The following is a 20116-nucleotide window of genomic DNA, read 5'->3' on the forward strand; positions in this document are numbered from 1 at the left end:
ACCATGATCAACAAAGCCCTCTGGTTGTCTGAATGATAATTTCAAGGATTCAGCCAATCATACGGAACCACTGTTGAGCTCCAGGTTCACCAGCACAAAGCTGTATGTTGGTGCTGCTGCCGTTGAAGATGAACACTGTCTCTCATGTTCTAGGCTAGTCAAGAACCTTAGAACTCAGAAGACAGGACTGGTGCCGCCCACTGTCCTGCAGTCCGCAGCAGAGGAACTAGACCTTTACAGTAACTCCGGTACCGCACACCAATCCCAGCAGAAGGGCATGACTGACATCATCACTTAGTCCAGAATGCTGGTCACCATTAAAGGGGTCCTTGATTATGATTTGACTTTTTTAAAGTTTAAGTAGTGTAATGGTGCTGATTGAGCATAGCATAGCTATTGGCCCGTTTCCACTGAGTGGTACGGTACGGTACGGTTCAGTTTGGTACGCTTTTATGGCCGTTTCCACTGTCAAAAAGCATACCGAACCGTACCATACCACTTTTTCGGCACCCTTTCGAAAGGGTACCAAACACGAGAAAGGGTACCAAAAGGCGGAGCCACACGCGCAGCTGAACGCTATTGGTTTACAGAGAGGTGTCATTCGCTTACGCAACAAGCCAGAATGAAAACAAAAAAAACCGCCATGTTTGAAATACACAGCGAGAGATTATAGCGGAATTATAAATACATATAATAACGAGCCATGGTCGATCTGGGCTCAAACAAACCTTGTCGTCGTCTGGATGAACAGCCACAAAGCCAAGAAGAAGAGCAGATTTACCCTGTGCTGCGTAGTTTTTTACGAGCCAGTCTGAGGCGTGAGCGGTTTCGCTTTCTTGCTAGCGCGAGCGCGCATCTAACATTATATCTGAAATAGCAAACTTTTTGAGCTGATGATAATAACCTGCACTTGATTATTGACGTGCTTTTGAAACCCGATCCTGTCAGACACTGACAAACGCGAGAGTGAAGCGTGAAGAAACAAAGGAGAAGCCGGAAAAAAGGAGACATTTCCTCGAGCTAGAATGACGTCGACTAAAACTCTCTGTCATACACCACGCCCACCAAAAGGGTACCCTTGTTAGTGGAAACGCAAGCCGGATAAAGGTGACCCGTACCGTACCAGTCAGTGGAAACGAGCCATATGATGCTTAAAGTTCAACGCAAGGGGAGAAATGTTATTTTACAGAATGTAGTTTAACCCTTTGATGTGTACAATAGCACTGGTGTGAGTAGAGCATTCAGTTAGTTACATTATCAGTTTCTAAATTCAAATCTGCTTTCCTGTTATGGCTTGCACTGAACCAGATATTTATGTTAGGTTTTTGACATTTAAATACATATAAGTACTAGCAAAGTACACCCTGATGTCTATAGAGACAGCAAGAATAATAATAATAATTAATTGTAAATATAATCGGATGTGCCTTCACTGTTTAGGTAACTAGAATGTTTAATATATTTTTCGCCCACCTACTGTCATGTATTTTGGGGGAAGTAGATGAATTAACATGTTGTAAATCCAGCTGCTCTATTCTCTAATATGGCAACACCCATGACCTGTCAAAGACCAAAAAATGTGACTGTTATTAAGCTGTGTAAACACAGAAATACATGTTCTTATACATATTTGAGAATAAGATTGTCAAATATTTCACAATGTAATTAGACAGTTGCATAATAATTGCATAAAAGGGCAAAATAAGTAAAAAAGGGTCTGTTTTTGGCTCAGATTCTCTTAATTTTTGTGTCAAATTTACTTAACAATAAATAGGGAATTGTGTCTGCCTGGTTACTCTAGTGTCATTGCTAAATGGCCAATATGAATTTTATTAAGAGAGTAGCTGTGCTTTAAGAAGGCTGAAAAATGGCATTGATGCATCCGGCGCAGTCTGTGTCCGTCAGATCCTGCTCTGTGAGTTTATAAACTCCTCCGGAAGCTGTGCCTGCAAGACGGACGCTTTAAAGGGTACTTCCGACTGAGCTGTTGTCCAATGTCGGCATGAGGATTTCCCCTCATGAGTCATCACACTAACTACAGGCGCTACATCATAATCATGCCTCTACTAGAGCAAGCTTCTGATTGGTTAACGCGGTGCAAATGTCTGTCAAATAAAATTTTTCAGTTAGAATAATATGTACGAATCAAGTGTTAAGTGCGTCAAACGGCTGAAGCGATCAATTTGTGGCGTGTCATTCACGCAAATAGTGCCGCAGGATGTCTAATTACTAATTACGTCTTTGCATTGACTTAACATGTAAGGCCCCGTTTACACTGATGCGTTTTCGTTTTAAAACGCATACGTTTCTCTACAGTTATGCCTTCCAATTTTCGAGCCCCGAAAACGGAGCGTTTTTAAAACACTGAAGAGGCCGTATTGGTTTTAAACTGCTGCTGCTCCATGTCAGTGTGGATGGGGTAAAACAGAGACATCTGAAAACAGAGGCGGAGCTGCGGCCATTCGCCCCATCTGATTGGGGCTTTTTCCTTAATATTAAGTAGCCTGCACAAAGTTCAGTCCTACATCCTTTCCTTGTAAGTTTAGACTTCTCAATTTTGATATGGAAAATAAACTCCAGAAGACACATCGGGTGATTCTTCAAATGGAACAGTGTAGGCTACTTAATAATGTCATTTGCATCACCCTGGCTACATTGTTTTTGAAAATTGTTTGTTTTAATTCTGATATTAGCAACTTAACAGACACCAAAGATGTTAAGGCATCGAGTAGCTACATATGACCGTCATCTTCACCGTATGCATATTTATAACAAAACGGAGCCTATAACATTACTGCTTCCTTTCATTTTGAATGAAAAATATGAAACATGCCCTGTTTCTTTTGCTGAATATCAGGTTTAATAATCAATATTGGCCATTATAAAAGTATAACGCACAACAAGTTTATACAAGATATGAAATAAAGGCTAGAAATCAGTCTAATGTGCAGACTCAGTGTACATGGTTACATTAATTAATATATTAACTTATCCTTGTGCTCAGCCAAACCACAATACCTGAGAACAAGCAATAGATTTAAAAGACCAAAGTCTGGGAATATGTCCCTAACTTAGATATAGACAACAAGGTGAACTAGATATTAAAGTTTGAGGACAAACTTTTATGGTGGCTTGAAAAGTGGAGTCTGAAAGTTTGAAGTCATTTTAAAGTGTATATAACTCAAGTCGTTTTTATGAAGTTTGAAACAGTCGGCATCGATAAGTACATGAATGTTAGCATGTTTCTAGTATAGATTGGAATGTTTCTTGATAAGCGGTTGCTAGGGTGTTCTGAGTGGTTGCTAAGGCATTGCTAGGTGGTTGCTAAGTTGCTGCTAGGCGGTTGCTAAAGTATTCTAGGTCATTGCTAAGATGTTGCTAAGGTGTTGCTTGGCGGTCTCTAAAGTATTCTGAGTGGTTGCTAGGCAGTTGTTAACATAAATTAGTATGATTCTAGCTTGAATTAGCATGTTGTTAGTATGATTCTAGCATGAATTAGCATGTTACTAGCATGATTCTAGCATAAATTAGCCTGTAACTAGCATGATTCTAGCATGAATTAGCATGTTACTAGTGTGTTTCTAGCATGAATTAGCATGTAACTAGCATGATTTTAGCATGAATTAGCATGTTACTAGTGTGTTTCTAGCATGAATTAGTATTTTACTAGCGTGTTTCTAGCACGTGAGATTAGATCAAGCGGTAGATCCTTGATGAACCGTCTGACGTGTGTAGCTTTCACATGGGGCAGAGTGCTCAAAGCATCCGCTGACTGCCTGGAGCTCAGACGTGCACATACGCTGCATCGCATGCCAGAGTGTGTGTGTGGTCACGTAATGTGCGTTTTCAGTGGTGTAGTGTGGACGGAGAGCTGTTCAGAAACGCTAGGGGAAACGCCAGTGTAGACGTGGATTGTTTTTATTCTAAAGGCTGTTTTAAAACTAAAGCTTATTAGTGCAAATGGGGCCTAAATCACTTGTGCTTGATGCTTCATCTGTGTCTGGTGCGTATAACAGAATGCCTAATAACTTAAGAATTAAGAAGAATTGCCTAGTAACGACATACGTCATGGAAGCACAAGCATAGAAGTGCGTTCAAATTAGTGAAGGAAGCGAGGGATATGCTACTAAATCATCGTGCTGTGGTGTGTCACGTGATAAATTTGATGCATCGTCATGGAAACTTTAAAGCGACATGTTCTAAACAAGTCAAATCATAAAACTGACACAGAAGGGGTCAGCCGGGACATTTAAAACAGATGTGTGAAAGGGTTAAAGGCTAAAACAAACACCGCGACTAGACTCTTGCTGGATTTGTGACATCACTACCCTTAAAATTTAATTAACGATTCCGCACTATGAGCATTAGACAATCTAACCAATCGAAACACTCTGGGCCAGCCAGCCTGTTTCTTATTTCTGAAGGAAGGGTTTCAGAGAACCAGGAAGTCAACAGACTATTTTTAAGAGAATATAAACCATGCTGTAAAAAAAATTAATAAATACAATACAATAAATAAACACCTTTTAAAATTCACTCAATGCTCTTTGACATACCGTAAGTGGATTACATCTTTAATGGTGATACACTTTGACCTCTGATGTCAGTCAGTCCTTCTGACTCAAACGCATATTTACATGTGAATGCACATAAATGCCGTTGTGAAGACAGGACGGGTGTATTTGAGGATGTAGGTCAGTGGATGGCGAGACTGTGCATGACATCATCTCCACTGGCATGCCCTTCATTCCATGAAACTCTGGCGTGCTCGCAATGCCACTTCAGTCTTGTTTGTCTGGTTTCCTCAGACTCTTGCTCGTTTGTAACAAGGTGCTGCACATTCCCTAAAGCTTTGAACAAGAGCTGAGGCAGCTGTGGACTCAACTGTTAGAACATGTTCTATGTTTTATGATGCAGGTTTGTTTTTGTTCTTTATAGTTTTTATTTTTGTTCCGTGATGACAAAGCTGATTTTTTTCTTTTCAAACATTACTCCAGTTTTTAAAGTCACACATATATTTCCTCATAATTCTACACACAATACCCTTAATTGGAGTTCACCTGTGGTAGATTCAGTTGATTGGACATAATTTGAAAAGGCATACACCTGTCTATATAAGGTCCCAGGGTTAACGGTGCATGTCAAAGCACAAACCAAGCATGAAGACAAAGGAATTTTCTGTAGACCTCCAAGACAGGATTGTCTCGAGGCACAGGATTGGCGAAGGTTACAGAAAAATTTCTGCTGCTCTGAAAGTTCCAATGACAGCACCGCTCATCACCAGGCTAATACCATCCCTACAGTGAAGCATGGTGGTGGCAGCATCATGGCAGCAATGTTCAGAGACATCCTGAATGAAAACCTGCTTCAGAGTGTTCTTGACCTCAGACTGGGACGACGGTTCATCTTCCAGATGGATAATGACCCAAAGCACACCGCCAAAATATTATTGGAGTGGCTTCAGGACAACTCGGTGAATGTCCTTAAGTGGCCCAGCCAGAGCCCAGACCTAAATGCTATTGAACATCTCTGGAGAGATCTGAAAATGGCTCTACACCGTCGCTTCCCATCCAACCTGATAGATCTTGAGAGGTACTGCTAAGAGGAATTGGCAAAAATTTCCAAAGACAGGTGTGCCAAGCTTGTGGCATCATATTCAAAAAGACTTGAGGCGGTAATTGCTGCCAAAGGTGCATCAACAAAGTATTGAGCAAAGGCTGTAAATACTGATGTACATGTGATTTTCCAGGTTTTTATTTTTAAATAAATTTGCAACAATTTAAAAAAATCTTTTTTCACATTGTCATTATGGGGTATTGTGTGTAGAATTTTGAGGAAATAAATTAATTTAATCCATTTAGGAATAAGGCTGTAACATAAAAAAAAATGTGGAAAAAGTCAAGCGCCATGAACCTTTTCCGGATGCACTGTATATTTTATATTCCCAATATTAATAATCATATCAACTTAGTTTTAACACAAAATAGACCAATTTTTGTATGCAATAAATATTTGTATTGCTTAATATTTATCATCATATAAATTCATATTATATTTTTTAAGATTTCTATATATTGTATAAATAATTGTTGCTGTCCTAATTTTTGATTAATTTGAATCGATGAAACTTGAGATGTATTTAGAATTTACATAAATTAAACAGACTCAAATCATTTCTTTTCAAATGTATTCAAACATGTATAACCTAAAAGCTTACATATAAAGTTTAGATACAAAAACCTTTAAATGCCATTTAATATTTTCTTCTAAAATTAGCATTTTTCGCAGACTCCTGTGTGTGGGCTCAGTAATTTGACTTTTATAGTGACGAGTAATTTATTTTTATTGCCTTTAAAGTGAAATAACTGAACATAAAGATAGGAGGCTGAAACTAGGGATGTCCCAATCAGTTTTTTTTTGCCCTCGAGTCTGAGTTCGAGTCATTTGATTTTGAGTATTTACAGATACCTGATCCGATACTTCTATGATACATAAAAAAATTTAAATCGAGAGTCTACGTGCTCCATAAGCATAAGAAATCTAGGGTTCTCTACAAAGGCGAATGGCAGGTCACTCATTGAATTGCCTGGGTAAACTCGCTGTATTGTGTCGGGTGTTTGTTTTTGAGGTGCCTTATCTGGTTTGTTGTGTTAAATGTAGCAATCTTTGCAATCACAAGTTTACATATCTCACAGTTTGCTATGGCAATGCTGTCGTCATTAACTTTATAAAACCTCCAGAGCGTAGACATACTCGCGCTTTCCGCTTCAAGCTGCTTCTGTGTACCACTTTGCCAGCATTTATTAAAACGTCTCTGAAACCGTGATGTCATGCCGCATGCGTTGCTGTTTCTGTGTGAAGTCAAGAAAGAGATCTAACTCTGTGCCACCGCATAACTAGATGTGTTAAAAGATAATGAGAATATATTTATATACAAATATTTGAGTCCTGATTGGGAGGTAACATCCGATTCCGATCAAGTCTGAAACCGTGTGATAGGGTTCTGGACATCCCTAGCTGAAAGGAATGCTAATTTTAGGAGAACATTTCTGACGGCATTTTAGAGGTTGCATCTGAACTTATATATATAACATATATAACAAGTGCTGCAGGTGAATTGAATAAATTAGCCATGGTGTATGAGTGTGTGTGTTTGTGTGAATGTGAGAGTGTGTAGCTGTTTCCCAGTATTCGGTTACGGCTGGAAGGGCGTAAAACAAATGCCAGAATAGTTGGCGGTTCATTCCGCTGTGGTAACCTCTTAAATAGAGACTAAGCTGAAGGGAAATTGATTGATGAATGAATTTAAAGTTTGAAACCTGATTGAATTATTAAAATAAGTTATAGTTTAATAAAAAAACATATTTTTAAGACTTGACTTTTTGATCATGTAATATTTTTACAATATATGTGTCATTTATAAAACAAAGTCATTTTATTTCAGCTATTAGCTTGACAGTTTTTGCATCCAACTAAAAGTAAATGAGTATCCCGGAACACACAAATGTGTCTAAACTGCAACAGTAATATATATTTTTTTACTGTGCATATACACTTATCATCATCCTATAGCTTCATCCTAATTGTTGAGTCCTGCAGCTGCTCAGAGCTGAATGTAATAGTGTTTGTATGCTTTCCATGTTGCGCTTCAAGCTTCTCCAGCTGTGTTCGCTGTCAGAAAAACAAAAAACATAACCTTTCAAAAGATGTAAAGCGCAGTAATAACTCTGAAGGTTTGCGTCTTTGTCACGTCGTCTCTGTTTTCTTGTATGTATTGGTCTTGTCCTTGCTATGATCGAGCGCTGCCGCAAGGTCTGGTTTTTGCACCTGTTTTCTGCTGCTCTTGAAGCAATGACTGTACGCTGCCTCACTCAGCTTCTCAATCTTCTCTTTTTTAGATATTTTCAGTGACCTCTGCACCGCTGCACTCACCGATACTGAGGACGATATCGGTGGGACAAATCCTGCTCAGGACGGCAGATTTACATGCTAAACATCACATGATGTGTCTTCGATTTCCACAGCACCATCCTTATCCACAATTTTCTCTACAATGCAATGAGGTGGCATTATTTTCCTCTGTTCCTCATCTAATATTATAAAAGCATGATATTAGAATGAACAAAAACTTTATGCAGACCACAAATACTCAAAACAAGCCTTTCTGCTGCAATATTACAGATGTGTGTTGGATATTACTGTATTGTAGGAAATACAAAGAGAAAGTAATCTGGAGGAACAAAACTCCACAGATATGATCATGATCAATTAGTGAGTATAATGTTATTTTGATGATGGTTAAAAATGAAGCACAATGCCAAACGTACCTCATAGTTTGGGATCAATACAATTTTTAACTGTTTTACTTACCAAGGATTAATTTGTTTGATCATTAATACAGTATGAAGCTGCGCAAATCGTGAAATATTATTACAATTAAAATGATGTCATTTTAAATTCAGTTTACCAATGTGGTTTAAAGCTGAATATGAGCAGCGTCACATGATCCCTCAGAGAAAATGATAATATCTTGATCTGCTGTTCAAGAAACATTTATTATCGTTATCATCATTGTTGAAAACGGTTGGGCCGCTTCATATTTTTGTGGAAACTGCGATAGCAAAAGTACTGTTACAATTTATTTCTTTTAATTCATCAAGGATGCATTAAATTGTTCAAGAGTGAAAGTAAAATAGACATTTAGAATGCGGAAATCTTACAAAAAGTCAAATGTATCATATTTTCTACAAAACTAAAAAGCAGGGAAAATGGTTTCAATGTTGAAACTAAGAATCGCTATTAATGATTGAGTAAAAAAACTATTTTAATAGACTATATATTAACCCTTATGTGCTGTTCGGGGTGTGTTCATCCACTCTGAGGTGATTTAGAATCTTAATTTGGCCACAACTTTCTCTGTGTTTCAGCAAATGGAATGATTTTTGGTGACAAATCTTATTGGTTCCCTAACACGTGGTTTGGGACATTTTTTTGATTGCAATACCATATTATCATGCATTCTTGATTGTTGGTGGTTTCCCTGTTGGGAAAAGGTAAATTTACTCATTTTTACTGTTCATCACGAGTTGCAGTGCAAAAAAAGCTTAGTTTCTGGCTTAAAGGGCACCTATGGTAAAAAAATCTACTTTTCAAGCTGTTTGGACAGACATATGTGCATGTATGGTGTATAATTGGAGCGGTTTTCAAACCGACCGCAACTTTACGTAGGAGAGCGGTCCCCCCGCCCACCAATATTGATTGACAGGCATATCATATCCTCAGTTTGTTGATTCACGTCCACCATTTCCAGCGTGAGTCGAAGCAATATCACTAAAGGAACACCCTTGCTCTATTTTTAGATGCAAGGCTCATTGGTCTAATCGGAATTATTGGTTGTATCTTTAGGTAGGTTTGCAAACATGTGTACTTCTCATTGAGTCTACCTTATACTTCAGCCGTTTGCATTTCTCGCGATCCCAGAAGCTCCCTGTGATCTTAACTAGCATGCGTTTTAGAATTCTAAACATAGGTTTCTATCAGGGTACACTCAAGTCGACGGCTGGGCGCCGCGGACCGCTGCAGAAACCTATGTTTAGAATTCAAAAATGCGTGGCGCGACGATTCAGGACACTTCATGTTTCTGCCGCGGCACAGAGAGTGTCTGGTGTGTCGTGTCGTGGCTTCGAGCGGCGCATCCGGTGCCTCAGTCAAAGTTAATTCAGTGTGCGTGGTTATTAGTTTCTGTGTACAAGCTCGGCACATGAAACTAGCACACAGTTGGCTGTAAAACTGTACAAAGACACATATGATTTTGTACTCTCTGCTTGGTCTGTGTCCGAGTCGTACATGTACGACTGAATGCTGATCCTCTCCTCCTCCTTTCAATCTGCCTGTCTGTGTTGCAAACACAGAGCGGGTCATGGTCCCGCCCCCTTGTTACGTTGGGCTGGAATCCGAAACTAGTCTACATGTGAAGCAACACACCCCTAAATCAGCGAACTGTGGACACGCCCCCAACATGACACTTTTTAACACATTATAATAAAACAATCTGAATTGTGTTTTAAACTGAACCTAAACTGGCACACTCAGAAGAACCATAATATTAATATTAAATCATAAAAAAGAGGTAAACTATGTGCCCTTTAAAGTTATATGGCTTAATGGAGTATTGTGTGTGTGTGTGTGTGTGTGTGTGTGTGTGTGTGTGTGTGTGTGTGTGTGTGTGTGTGTGTGTGTGTGTGTGAGGGCGTGTGTGAGAAAGACTTTAGCGCACTTACCTTAATATGTTTGAAAAGACAAGCAGCTCAGCTCTCAGAACATAGTAAACATAGGAAGTGTATTTATGCACACACAGTATAATCTGCTGTTTTCCTCAATAGGACCCCATATAAAAGTCTGAATTTTTTTTCCACTATCTAAAGGGTTAATGCTGCCAACCGATGATCAACAGTAAAATTTAAAGTTGTACCTCTTCCCAACAAAGAAAAACACCAACAATCAAGAATGCATGATTATTTGCAGTCATGGCTTTGCAATTCAAAAATGTGATTATAATGAGAGTCAATGGGGCAAATACAGCCATGAACATTACAAATGGGTAGTCAATTTGAACAGTACAAAAGGGTTAATAAAAGTCATAAAAGGACATCAAAACTATGATTTCTGAAGGGTCATGTGCAATGTTGGGTACATTACCCCCTCAAAAAATATAGATTACAAATTGCTGAACACTACTTGAAAATTGTAATCTGATTACATTGCAAATTACGGCATGTAAAAGTACTCAGTTTACTATCAAGTACTTTGAAAACATATCAAGCCTTAGAAAAATGCACGACAGTCAAAATTGTACTTCTTTGACTGAAAAATCTTAAAAAGGCTTGAAGACAGCTATTTGGCTTAAAGTCCAAAAGATTAAATTAATTTTTAGAACTTTCTGGAACATTCGGAACGATGTGGTATCTTTAAATGTGCCTGTACAATATTTCATACACAACATTGTTTGCTAACTGTGTTATATGTCTATGGTAAAACTTTTTATTTTTGATTTTTAATTGTGAGAGCGCTATAGATAGAAGGAGTGTTATCAGTTCGGATAACATTTAAAAACAGTATTGGCGAACATACACACAGCACATGCCCAATAACTGACTAAACATGATTGCAAATTCACGAATACGTTTTTGAATTCGATTTTGATCAGAAATTCAAAATGTGATTTTAAAAAGTATATAATTATTATTTTTTGAACACTTAATTTATAACATATGTAACAACAATATTGACTTTAGTAATTGTAATCAAATTGCACAAATTTAAAATGTAATGCATTACATTAATCCGTTGCCAGAAAATCGAATTAGAATACAGAATTGTATAATGACTTTCGTATTAATGACGTATTAATGTTTTGATTTAGCGGCTAATTTGGATGAATGACGAATCCCAAATCCCCCAATGATGTTTTGTGGACATGCCTCCTTTTACAAATCTTACAAATTTAATTGTATTGAATTAGCCACTTTTCTGACACCACGTATAATAATAGTAATATAATAATTGGTTTGGGACTTGTAGAGCTGCGTATCGATGGATTTGCTCTTTAGTGTTTGGACTTGCAGCATTTAACAATTTCAGTGTTTGGACTTGCAGCAGTGTGAAATTTAAATCACACTGAACTGAACTGAACTGAACTTCAACTCTGAAAACTGGACTGACACAGTTTCAATTTATTTCAACGTCTATGTTAAGCTGCCTTGACACAATCTACATTGTAAAAGCGCTATAGAAATAAACATGAATTGAATTGAATAATAAATATGTTTCCTCATGAGATCAAGCTGGAAATACTTAACTCTGATCATGACACTGAATCACAATAGTAAACATGATCAATCTTATGAACATCTAAACCAATTACTTTATATGTAAATAATATCTCACTATATTCAAATAAATGCATCCTTGGTGAGGATCCCAAACTTTTTGACTGGTAGAATATATGGATTGTTTTCTTTTTAAAGCAAAACCTTATTTAAAACACTTAGTTTAGATTCTTTTAAATTCGATTCTTTTAAAAAGAGGACCAAACAGCAAGTGCAACCCATAATTTGAAAGGCAGGTGGATCCATCGTAGTCCGCACACTCATGAATGAATATGTCAACTCTGCTGCTATTGGAGCGTTCTAACTGACCAATCAGTGTGGATTTCAGTCACATTGCAGTGGAAAATTCAGCCTTCGTTTTCACTCTGCTGTGCCTTGGCAGCAAACGCAGGCCTTTTTAAACCGAAACCCCCCCAGATGTAACCATGACTGAAACACTGAGAGAAAGAGACTCCTAACTCCATCCTGCTGAAACTTCCAGTGAAATGCTACTATATACTTGATTTTGTCGTTCATTGCTTGTTTGCATATGAGAGAGACTGTTGGTCAGAAATACAGCACTTTTATTATTCTCTAAGGTAATGTATACAATATTTATACTCTCTTTTATATTCTGACATGAAAGTTGTATAAGCCATGTGTAAAGCTTGCTCTGTGTGTAAAGCTGTAAATGTTTAATCTTCTTATTTGCCTCTACTTGATATATTCATCTTTATCATGGACTGGATGTAAATACTTTTTTTAATGGAGAAAAAAAAATTGAAAGACCACTTGAAAATGTTCAGTTTCTCTGGATTTTCTAAATGTTTTATGGTTTTTCTAGGTTTGGGTAAAATGTTAATATTTATTTTATTCTATCAAAGTTTGAGAACATCTTGAACAAATTTGATAAACTATTATGATATTGACTTTGTTTGTTTTGTCTGGTTTTATCTGGTCTGGGTTTGTTTTGTCAGTTTTTTTTTTGTTTGTTTTGTCTAGTTTTATTTTTTGGTCTGGTTTTATTTTATTTGTTTTTTGTTTTTGTTTTGCTTTGTCTGATTTTGTTTTGTCTACTTTTGTTTTTGTTTTGTTTTTGGTCTGGTTTTATTTTATTTGTTTTTTAGTTTTGTTTTGTCTGGTTTTGTTTTATCTAGTTTTGTTTTGGGTCTGGTTTTATTTTATTTGTTTTTTTTTTGGTTTTGTTTTGTCTGGTTTCGTTTTATCTAGTTTTGTTTTGGGTCTGGTTTTATTTTATTTGTTTTTTTGGTTTTGTTTTGTCTGGTGTTGTTCTGTTCCGTTCTGTTTAGTTTAGTTTAGTTTAGTTTAGTTTAGTTTAGTTCTGCTCTGTTCTGTTCTGTTCTATTCTGTTTAGTTTAGATTAGATTAGATTAGTTTAGATCTGTTCTGTTTCTTTTGTTTTTAGTTTAGTTTAGTTTAGATTAGTTTAGTTTAGTTTAGATTAGTTTAGTTTAGTTTAGTTTAGTTTAGTTTAGTTTAGTTTAGTTTAGTTTAGTTTAGTTTAGTTTAGTTCTGCTCTGCTCTGCTCTGTTCTGTTTAGTTTAGATTAGTTTAGTTTAGATCTGTTCTGTTTCTTTTGTTTTTAGTTTAGTTTAGTTTAGTTCAGTTCAGTTCTCTTCTGTTTGTTTGTTTTAGTTTAGTTAGATCTGTTCTGTTTTGTTTGTTTTTAGTTCAGTTCAGTTTAGTTTAGTTTAGATTAGTTTAGATCTGTTTTGTTCTGTTCTGTTTGTTTTAGTTTAGTTTAGAGGTGTTCTGTTTTGTTTGTTTTTAGTTTAGTTAAATCTGTTCTGTTTTGTTTGTTTTTAGTTCAGTTCAATTTAGTTTAGTTTAGATTAGTTTAGATCTGTTTTGTTTGTTCTGTTCTGTTCAGTTCTGTTTGTTTTAGTTTAGTTTAGAGGTGTTCTGTTTTGTTTGTTTTTAGTTCAGTTCAGTTCAGTTTAGTTCTGTTCTATTTAGTTTAGTTTAATTTAGTTTAGATCTGTTTTGTTTGTTTTTAGTTTAGTTCAGTTCTGTTCAGTTCTGTTCTGCTCAATTTCTTTCTGTTCTGTTCTGTTTAATTCCGTTTTGTTTTGCTTGTTTTAGTTCAGTTTTGTTTTGACTGGAATTACATTTTTTTCACTAAATATTTATTTTTCTAATTTCTAATCTAATTTCTAGTTTTGATATTTTGTGATAATATTTATATTTAGTCTAAAAAAGAATATAAACATTTCTGAAAGCATGGCTATTTGTTATTTATATATTTATTATATTTAAAAAATACTCTAAATGACATTATTATTTTAAATTTGAATGGATTGCATCAGTAGTTCATGGAATAAGACTGAAATTACACAACTATAAATCGTAAATCCAAAGAAACTGAGAATTTTCAAATGATTATTATTATTTTGTGTTTGTTTCCATTTCATCCATGTATAAAATATGATTGTTGTAGCATAAATATTCCAGCTGTACTGTAAAAGCATCTGATACTGTTATTATTATACAGTATTGCTCAAGAATGTTGCATTTCATGCTTAAAAACTTACACAATCCAGTCACAAAAAAATCAGATGTACTGTATCTCTCCTATTTTCTGACATGAAGAACTGGACGACTTGTTTGACGGTGAATGTAGTAAAGATGCCAAACGTTTTGTCCCATAATCGTCATAATCATATTCAGATATATGACTTAAATTTAAAGATGACTAGTGGTTTTATTACTTTTTTGTCAGCCTATTCTTGCATAGTTTGTATGTAAATATCTGAGCATTAAGATTTCTTTCTGCTAGCGTTTTGTTCATACATATGTGAATATTTAACTTCATAAAGCTTTCCTATGGACAATATTACAGCTGATGTGAATATGTATTACAGTGCTCTGTACATTTTCAAATGCATAATGAAATACATTCATGGTAAAAAAAGAAAAACCTTCTGTCTGTGAGTTTTGTTTTATGATTGTAGACTAAATGCAAATCCAGTCGATTAAAAAACAACTGAAATGGGTAGAAATCTCTTGAAAAAACAAGAATAAGCAAAAACTTGACACTGATTATTTCTAATAATGAAAACAAACTGAATATAATAAAAAAATATAATATTATGCAATGCCAGTGTGTGTTTTTTTTTTTTATTATTTTACAATAATATTAAAATAATGCACAGATGCACAAAGTGAAAGGGAAAAAAAATAAATAAATGTTATATTATATTATATTATATTATATTATATTATATTATATTATATTATATTATATTATATTATATTATATTATAGTATAGTATATTATATTATATTTTGATGTTGGTAGGAAAAAGACTTTCCTAATCAAATCTTTGATTGCTTCAACAGACCACATTCTGTCACTGGCATTTTAATTTTTAATACAATTTACTATTTTATTTTAAGTATCATATGTATGTGTTGTTAAAATGTATCATTAAAAAGTCAAATAATAATAATTTGAATATGTCCAAATAGAAAACAATGCCAAAATAGTACAGTTATGGTAATTCTACTGTTTTACTTTTCCAGCCACAAAAAAAGAATATATATTATATTATGTTATATTATATTATGTTATATTATACTATATTATATTATGTTATGTTATATTATATTATATTAAATTATAATATATTATATTATGTTATATTATATTATACTATATTATATTATATTATGTTATATTATACTATATTATATTATATTATGTTATATTATACTATATTATATTATGTTATGTTATATTATACTATATTATATTATATTAAATTATAATATATTATATTATATTATACTATATTATATTATGTTATGTTATATTATACTATATTATATTATGTTATATTATATTATAATATGTTATATTATATTATACTATATTATGTTATATTGTATTGTATTATGTTATGTTATATTATATTATGTTATGTTACGTTATATTATATTATGTTACGTTATATTATATTATGTTATCTTATATTATATTATACTATATTATGTTATATTATATTATGTTAAATTATATTATATTATATTATATTATATTATATTATATTATATTATATTATATTATATTATATTATGTTATATTATATTATATTATGTGCTAGGAATAATATTGTAATAATTATTTTTAGTAAATTCATGTGCTTTTAAAAGGAAAACCAAAAAAATTAAATGTTAAAAAATTATTATTCTTGACATATTATTTTATGAACTCTCAGAAGCTCCTGGTTGGAAAGTGTGTCCAGTTTTAGTAAGTAATTGGAGGGTGTGTGCGTGGCACTAAAGTGGAGGACACTGAGGAGAGAGAAAGACGGTAAGACTCACCACACTTTGTTCTACAGACAAGCCTTTCAAACACCCAAAACTCCTGAGGGGCGACATGAGAGTAAAGCAGAGAGCAGGACACACACACACACACACACACACACACACAGATGTGACCAGCATTCAAACACAATTTTTTTGAAAAAGTGCAACTTTGTCCTTGGGTTTGGTGTCAGGCATCTGAAGTGTGTTTATCATGAGTGTCTGAAAGCTGAATTCAGTTTCAGTCTCACATACTGTTTTAAAGACTTCATCATTGAGAAGGAAGGAAATTACGAGGGTAAAAATATTGGAAGATGAGCATAATTGCTACATGAAACCTTAATATCTTAATAGGTTTGAAACCATTTAAAAGCATATTTTATACGCATTATAATTTAATACGTTTAATAGCAATAGGAGTATAATATAATAAAATATCATAAAATATAATATAATATAATATAATATAATATAATATAATATAATATAATATAATATAATATAATATAATATAAAATAATATAGGGTGACATGATGGCGCAGTGGGTAGCACCTCACAGCAAGAAGTTTGCTGGTTTGAGCCTCGGCTGGGTCAGTTGGCATTTCTGTGTGGAGTTTGCATGTTCTCCCCGTGTTCAAGGGGGTTTCCTCCAGAAGCTCCCGTTTACCCCACAAGTCCAAAGACATGCAGTATAGGTGAATTGGGTAAGCTAAATTGTCCGTAGTGTAAGTGTGTGTATGGATGTTTCCCAGTGATGGGTTGCAGCTGGAAGGGGATTCGCTGCATAAAACAAGTGCTGGATAAGTTGGCGGTTCATTCCGCTGTGGCTACCCCAGATTGATAATAAAGGGACTGAGCCGAAAAGAAAATGAATTAATAATAAAATATAATATAATGTAATGTAATATAATTTTATGCTAATCTGTATTAATTGATCATGCATTTATTATTTTATATATTATATAATTTAATATAATACAAGTAACACAATTTATTTGTCATTATTTCACGTAGAAAACATGGTAAAAATATAAAAGCTATTTTTATATATTTTTTTTACATTATAATTTTGTTTAATTGTATATATCATGTAATATAGTGCAATGACATAACAAATTTATAGAATATTAATGCAATAATTAGAATCAGTCGCTCAATCGACTTAAAAAAATCTCATATTAATTTATTAGTATGTTAATGTATGGGTTAACAATGACTTATGTTTCAGTTGTAGACACAGATATATATATATATATATATATATATATATATATATATATATATATATATATATATATATATATATATATATATATATATATATATATATATATATATAGTAATTTTACAATTGAATAAAATTGCATATCTTGTCATAAGACAATGAATATGTAAATTAAATTTGTTAAAACATATAATGCAAAATATAATAAGTGTAGTTGTTCTGCTTTTTATTATATTATATTATATTATATTATATTATATTTTATTATATTATATTATATTATATTGGTAACGTTTGTGTGTGTGACGCTGAACAATTATTTTATTTCGTTGTTTAACACATTTAAACAGTAAAAACTGTCAATACTTTCCTGTGTATGTTCCGATATTGTACTTACATCCATTTCTTTCTTTTTAGTCAAAAATCTTACATCTTACTGTGTTCGTTCTTCATTGGGACAGAACCGCTGACTGACTCAAGTCCACTCCACTGCATGCATCGCCGTTTGAATACAACAACCAATCATAGGAGCCGCCTCAGAACTTCCGTCGAGCTCGTGTATCTCAGCCAATCAACGCGGGTCTCTCATGTTTGCTTGCTTTTTTGAATTCGCAGAGTTAGTTGAGCAGAGTCTCCTATCAAATGAGCGTATACAATGGGCGAACTAAACTGATTTTCATAACTTATTGTTATTATTTTTGCATTTTGGGCTAATTTTACTTTATTAGGAGTCATTAGGAGCACTGTGCTGTTTACGTTTGCAACTGTTAGTTTTAAACAATACTTCGCCTAAACAAAAACACTGATTGTTTAGCTGGTTCGGCAGCCAGCTGAACTATTAACGTTGAGTGTTTCTTCATTTTCCAAAGCGGTTCCAGGACACATCTGGACATATTCATCTTTCATACGGTAAGTTTTTATTGTAAACTTATTCATATTTGCTTAAAGCTAAAAACTAATTAGTGTCGAAGATAATTTCTTTTGTTTAGAAGTTAGCTAGCGAGCTAGCGCATGTCATTCAGTTGTATTTGCAGCTGCCAATCAGCTGTCATAGCGTTAAGTTACTTTATAAAAACCTGGCAGATCTTAAATATGTTACTTTATTTGTTCTATTTAATATTAACACGTATACATATACAACAGCTGTACTGCTATATATTAATTGGAAGGCGTTTCACCTGTACATTCACGGTTTCTGCGTGTCTTCAATAATGTTAAGTCTTTTTAAAAAGTTCAGAGCAGAAAGTCTGAAACTCATAAGTTCGTGCATTAAATTCTAACACTTAATCTTTCTCAATACATTTTATAAACATCCTTGAATCAAAATACATGTACTGGTGAAGCAAATAAATAAATCAAGGTTTTGTTTTCTATGAAAATTAAGTTTAAAACAAGAACACATTTCTGAAGTGGGGTAAGAAAATAACGTTTCCATCAAAACCGACCTGAAATTTATATTAATCATAATTTTGCTTCATTTTTATCAGTTTCACAGATCTCATTTTGTGTCATTTTGCTTCAAGTTAACAGGCTTTCTGAAGATCTTCAAAGTGTAAATGAATATCTTCCTCTGTGCTTTTCCATTAACAATAGATTAAACATCCTTGTCGTCTAGGTACATTCATATCATCATTGAATGTATCATCTGAGCTGCAAAATGAAGAAATTAAGCATTATTTTTGAAAAAAGAATATCAAAATAAGTTAATTTGTGCTTCTAATGAAAAACAAAATGTCAGTGGCACATGGAAATTACCATTGCCTTTTAAATTAAGTAGATATTTATTCCTTCCATTGACACTTATTTGTTCAAGTTTTAATTATTAAACTTAATTTCACACACAAGACTTCTTTTTGAAGTCATTTTGCTTCATATCAAATGTATCAAGATTAAATCATCCTGTCTTTTGCACCCGGGATTAAGACTCAATACTGAGGAAGAAAGTGTATTAAATGTGTAGGATTTATGTATGTAAAATGAATTGAAAGAATGCACAATGCAGTCATGATGGATAATTGTTTTAAGTAATGGAAATAAAGGGGGCATATGCACATGGACTTTTAATTTCAGCCAGCCTCAGCGCTTATTGTGAACTCACTTTCCATTATAAAATTGGCACGTTTAAGGTCTGATTTCTTGAAAAATCAGCGATTATTATTATTATTATTATTATTATTATTATATATTTTTTTTCAATGCCTGATAGATATACAATATAAAGTGGGTCTCTGACCGGACAAGAAGCACTGCATTAAATTCCATTTCCCCCCCGCCATGTCTTTAAAATATGTCAGTTTATTATACCCCAGTACTTCCAATGGAGTTTCTGCGCTTGCCTGCTGATCCTGACGGTGCTAACGATTGCACGGCCTTTTATATTGTTTTACGCTTGAACCACTAAATGAATGGTTAAGCAGGGCCAGACGGAATCTGCGGATGGTTTTTGCTATTTCTGCGGAGAATTTTGGTAAAAATCTGCGGATTTCTGTGGAATTATTTTGGGAGTATCGTAACTAAAATCTTAAAATGTGAAATAAAAAATATTATCTTTTAAGCTCGTATTTAATGTTTAAAATGCAAATCCAATTAGATTCACTTTATTTGATAAACAAAGCAAGTCTCTCATATAATATATATCTACTAAAAGACAGAAAATATTACTTTACAAACTGCATTGTGCATAAATCAGATGTACAT

At 33.9% G+C, this 20116-nt stretch overlaps 2 protein-coding genes across 6 annotated transcripts in view; both read left to right on the top strand.

Moving 5' to 3' along the window:
• Positions 1-14034, top strand: part of mcf2l2 (MCF.2 cell line derived transforming sequence-like 2) — a 230484-nt gene extending 216450 nt beyond the window's left edge. The window contains 2 exon segments of the mRNA XM_056468129.1: positions 154-248; positions 7899-14034. Of these exon segments, the coding sequence (XP_056324104.1) occupies positions 154-248; positions 7899-7993 (190 nt within the window). The 3' untranslated portion in view covers positions 7994-14034.
• A 4006-nt stretch (positions 14035-18040) lies between these two features.
• ect2 (epithelial cell transforming 2) overlaps positions 18041-20116 on the top strand; it is an 80855-nt gene continuing 78779 nt past the window's right edge. For all 5 annotated transcript variants that reach the window (XM_056468603.1, XM_056468604.1, XM_056468600.1 and 2 more), the window contains exon 1: positions 18041-18328. The gene's annotated coding sequence lies outside the window, so the exon portion shown is untranslated. The remainder of the gene's footprint in view (positions 18329-20116) is intronic.

Source organism: Danio aesculapii, chromosome 11 (genome assembly GCF_903798145.1).
Source record: "Danio aesculapii chromosome 11, fDanAes4.1, whole genome shotgun sequence".
Classification (NCBI taxonomy): Eukaryota; Metazoa; Chordata; class Actinopteri; order Cypriniformes; family Danionidae; genus Danio; species Danio aesculapii.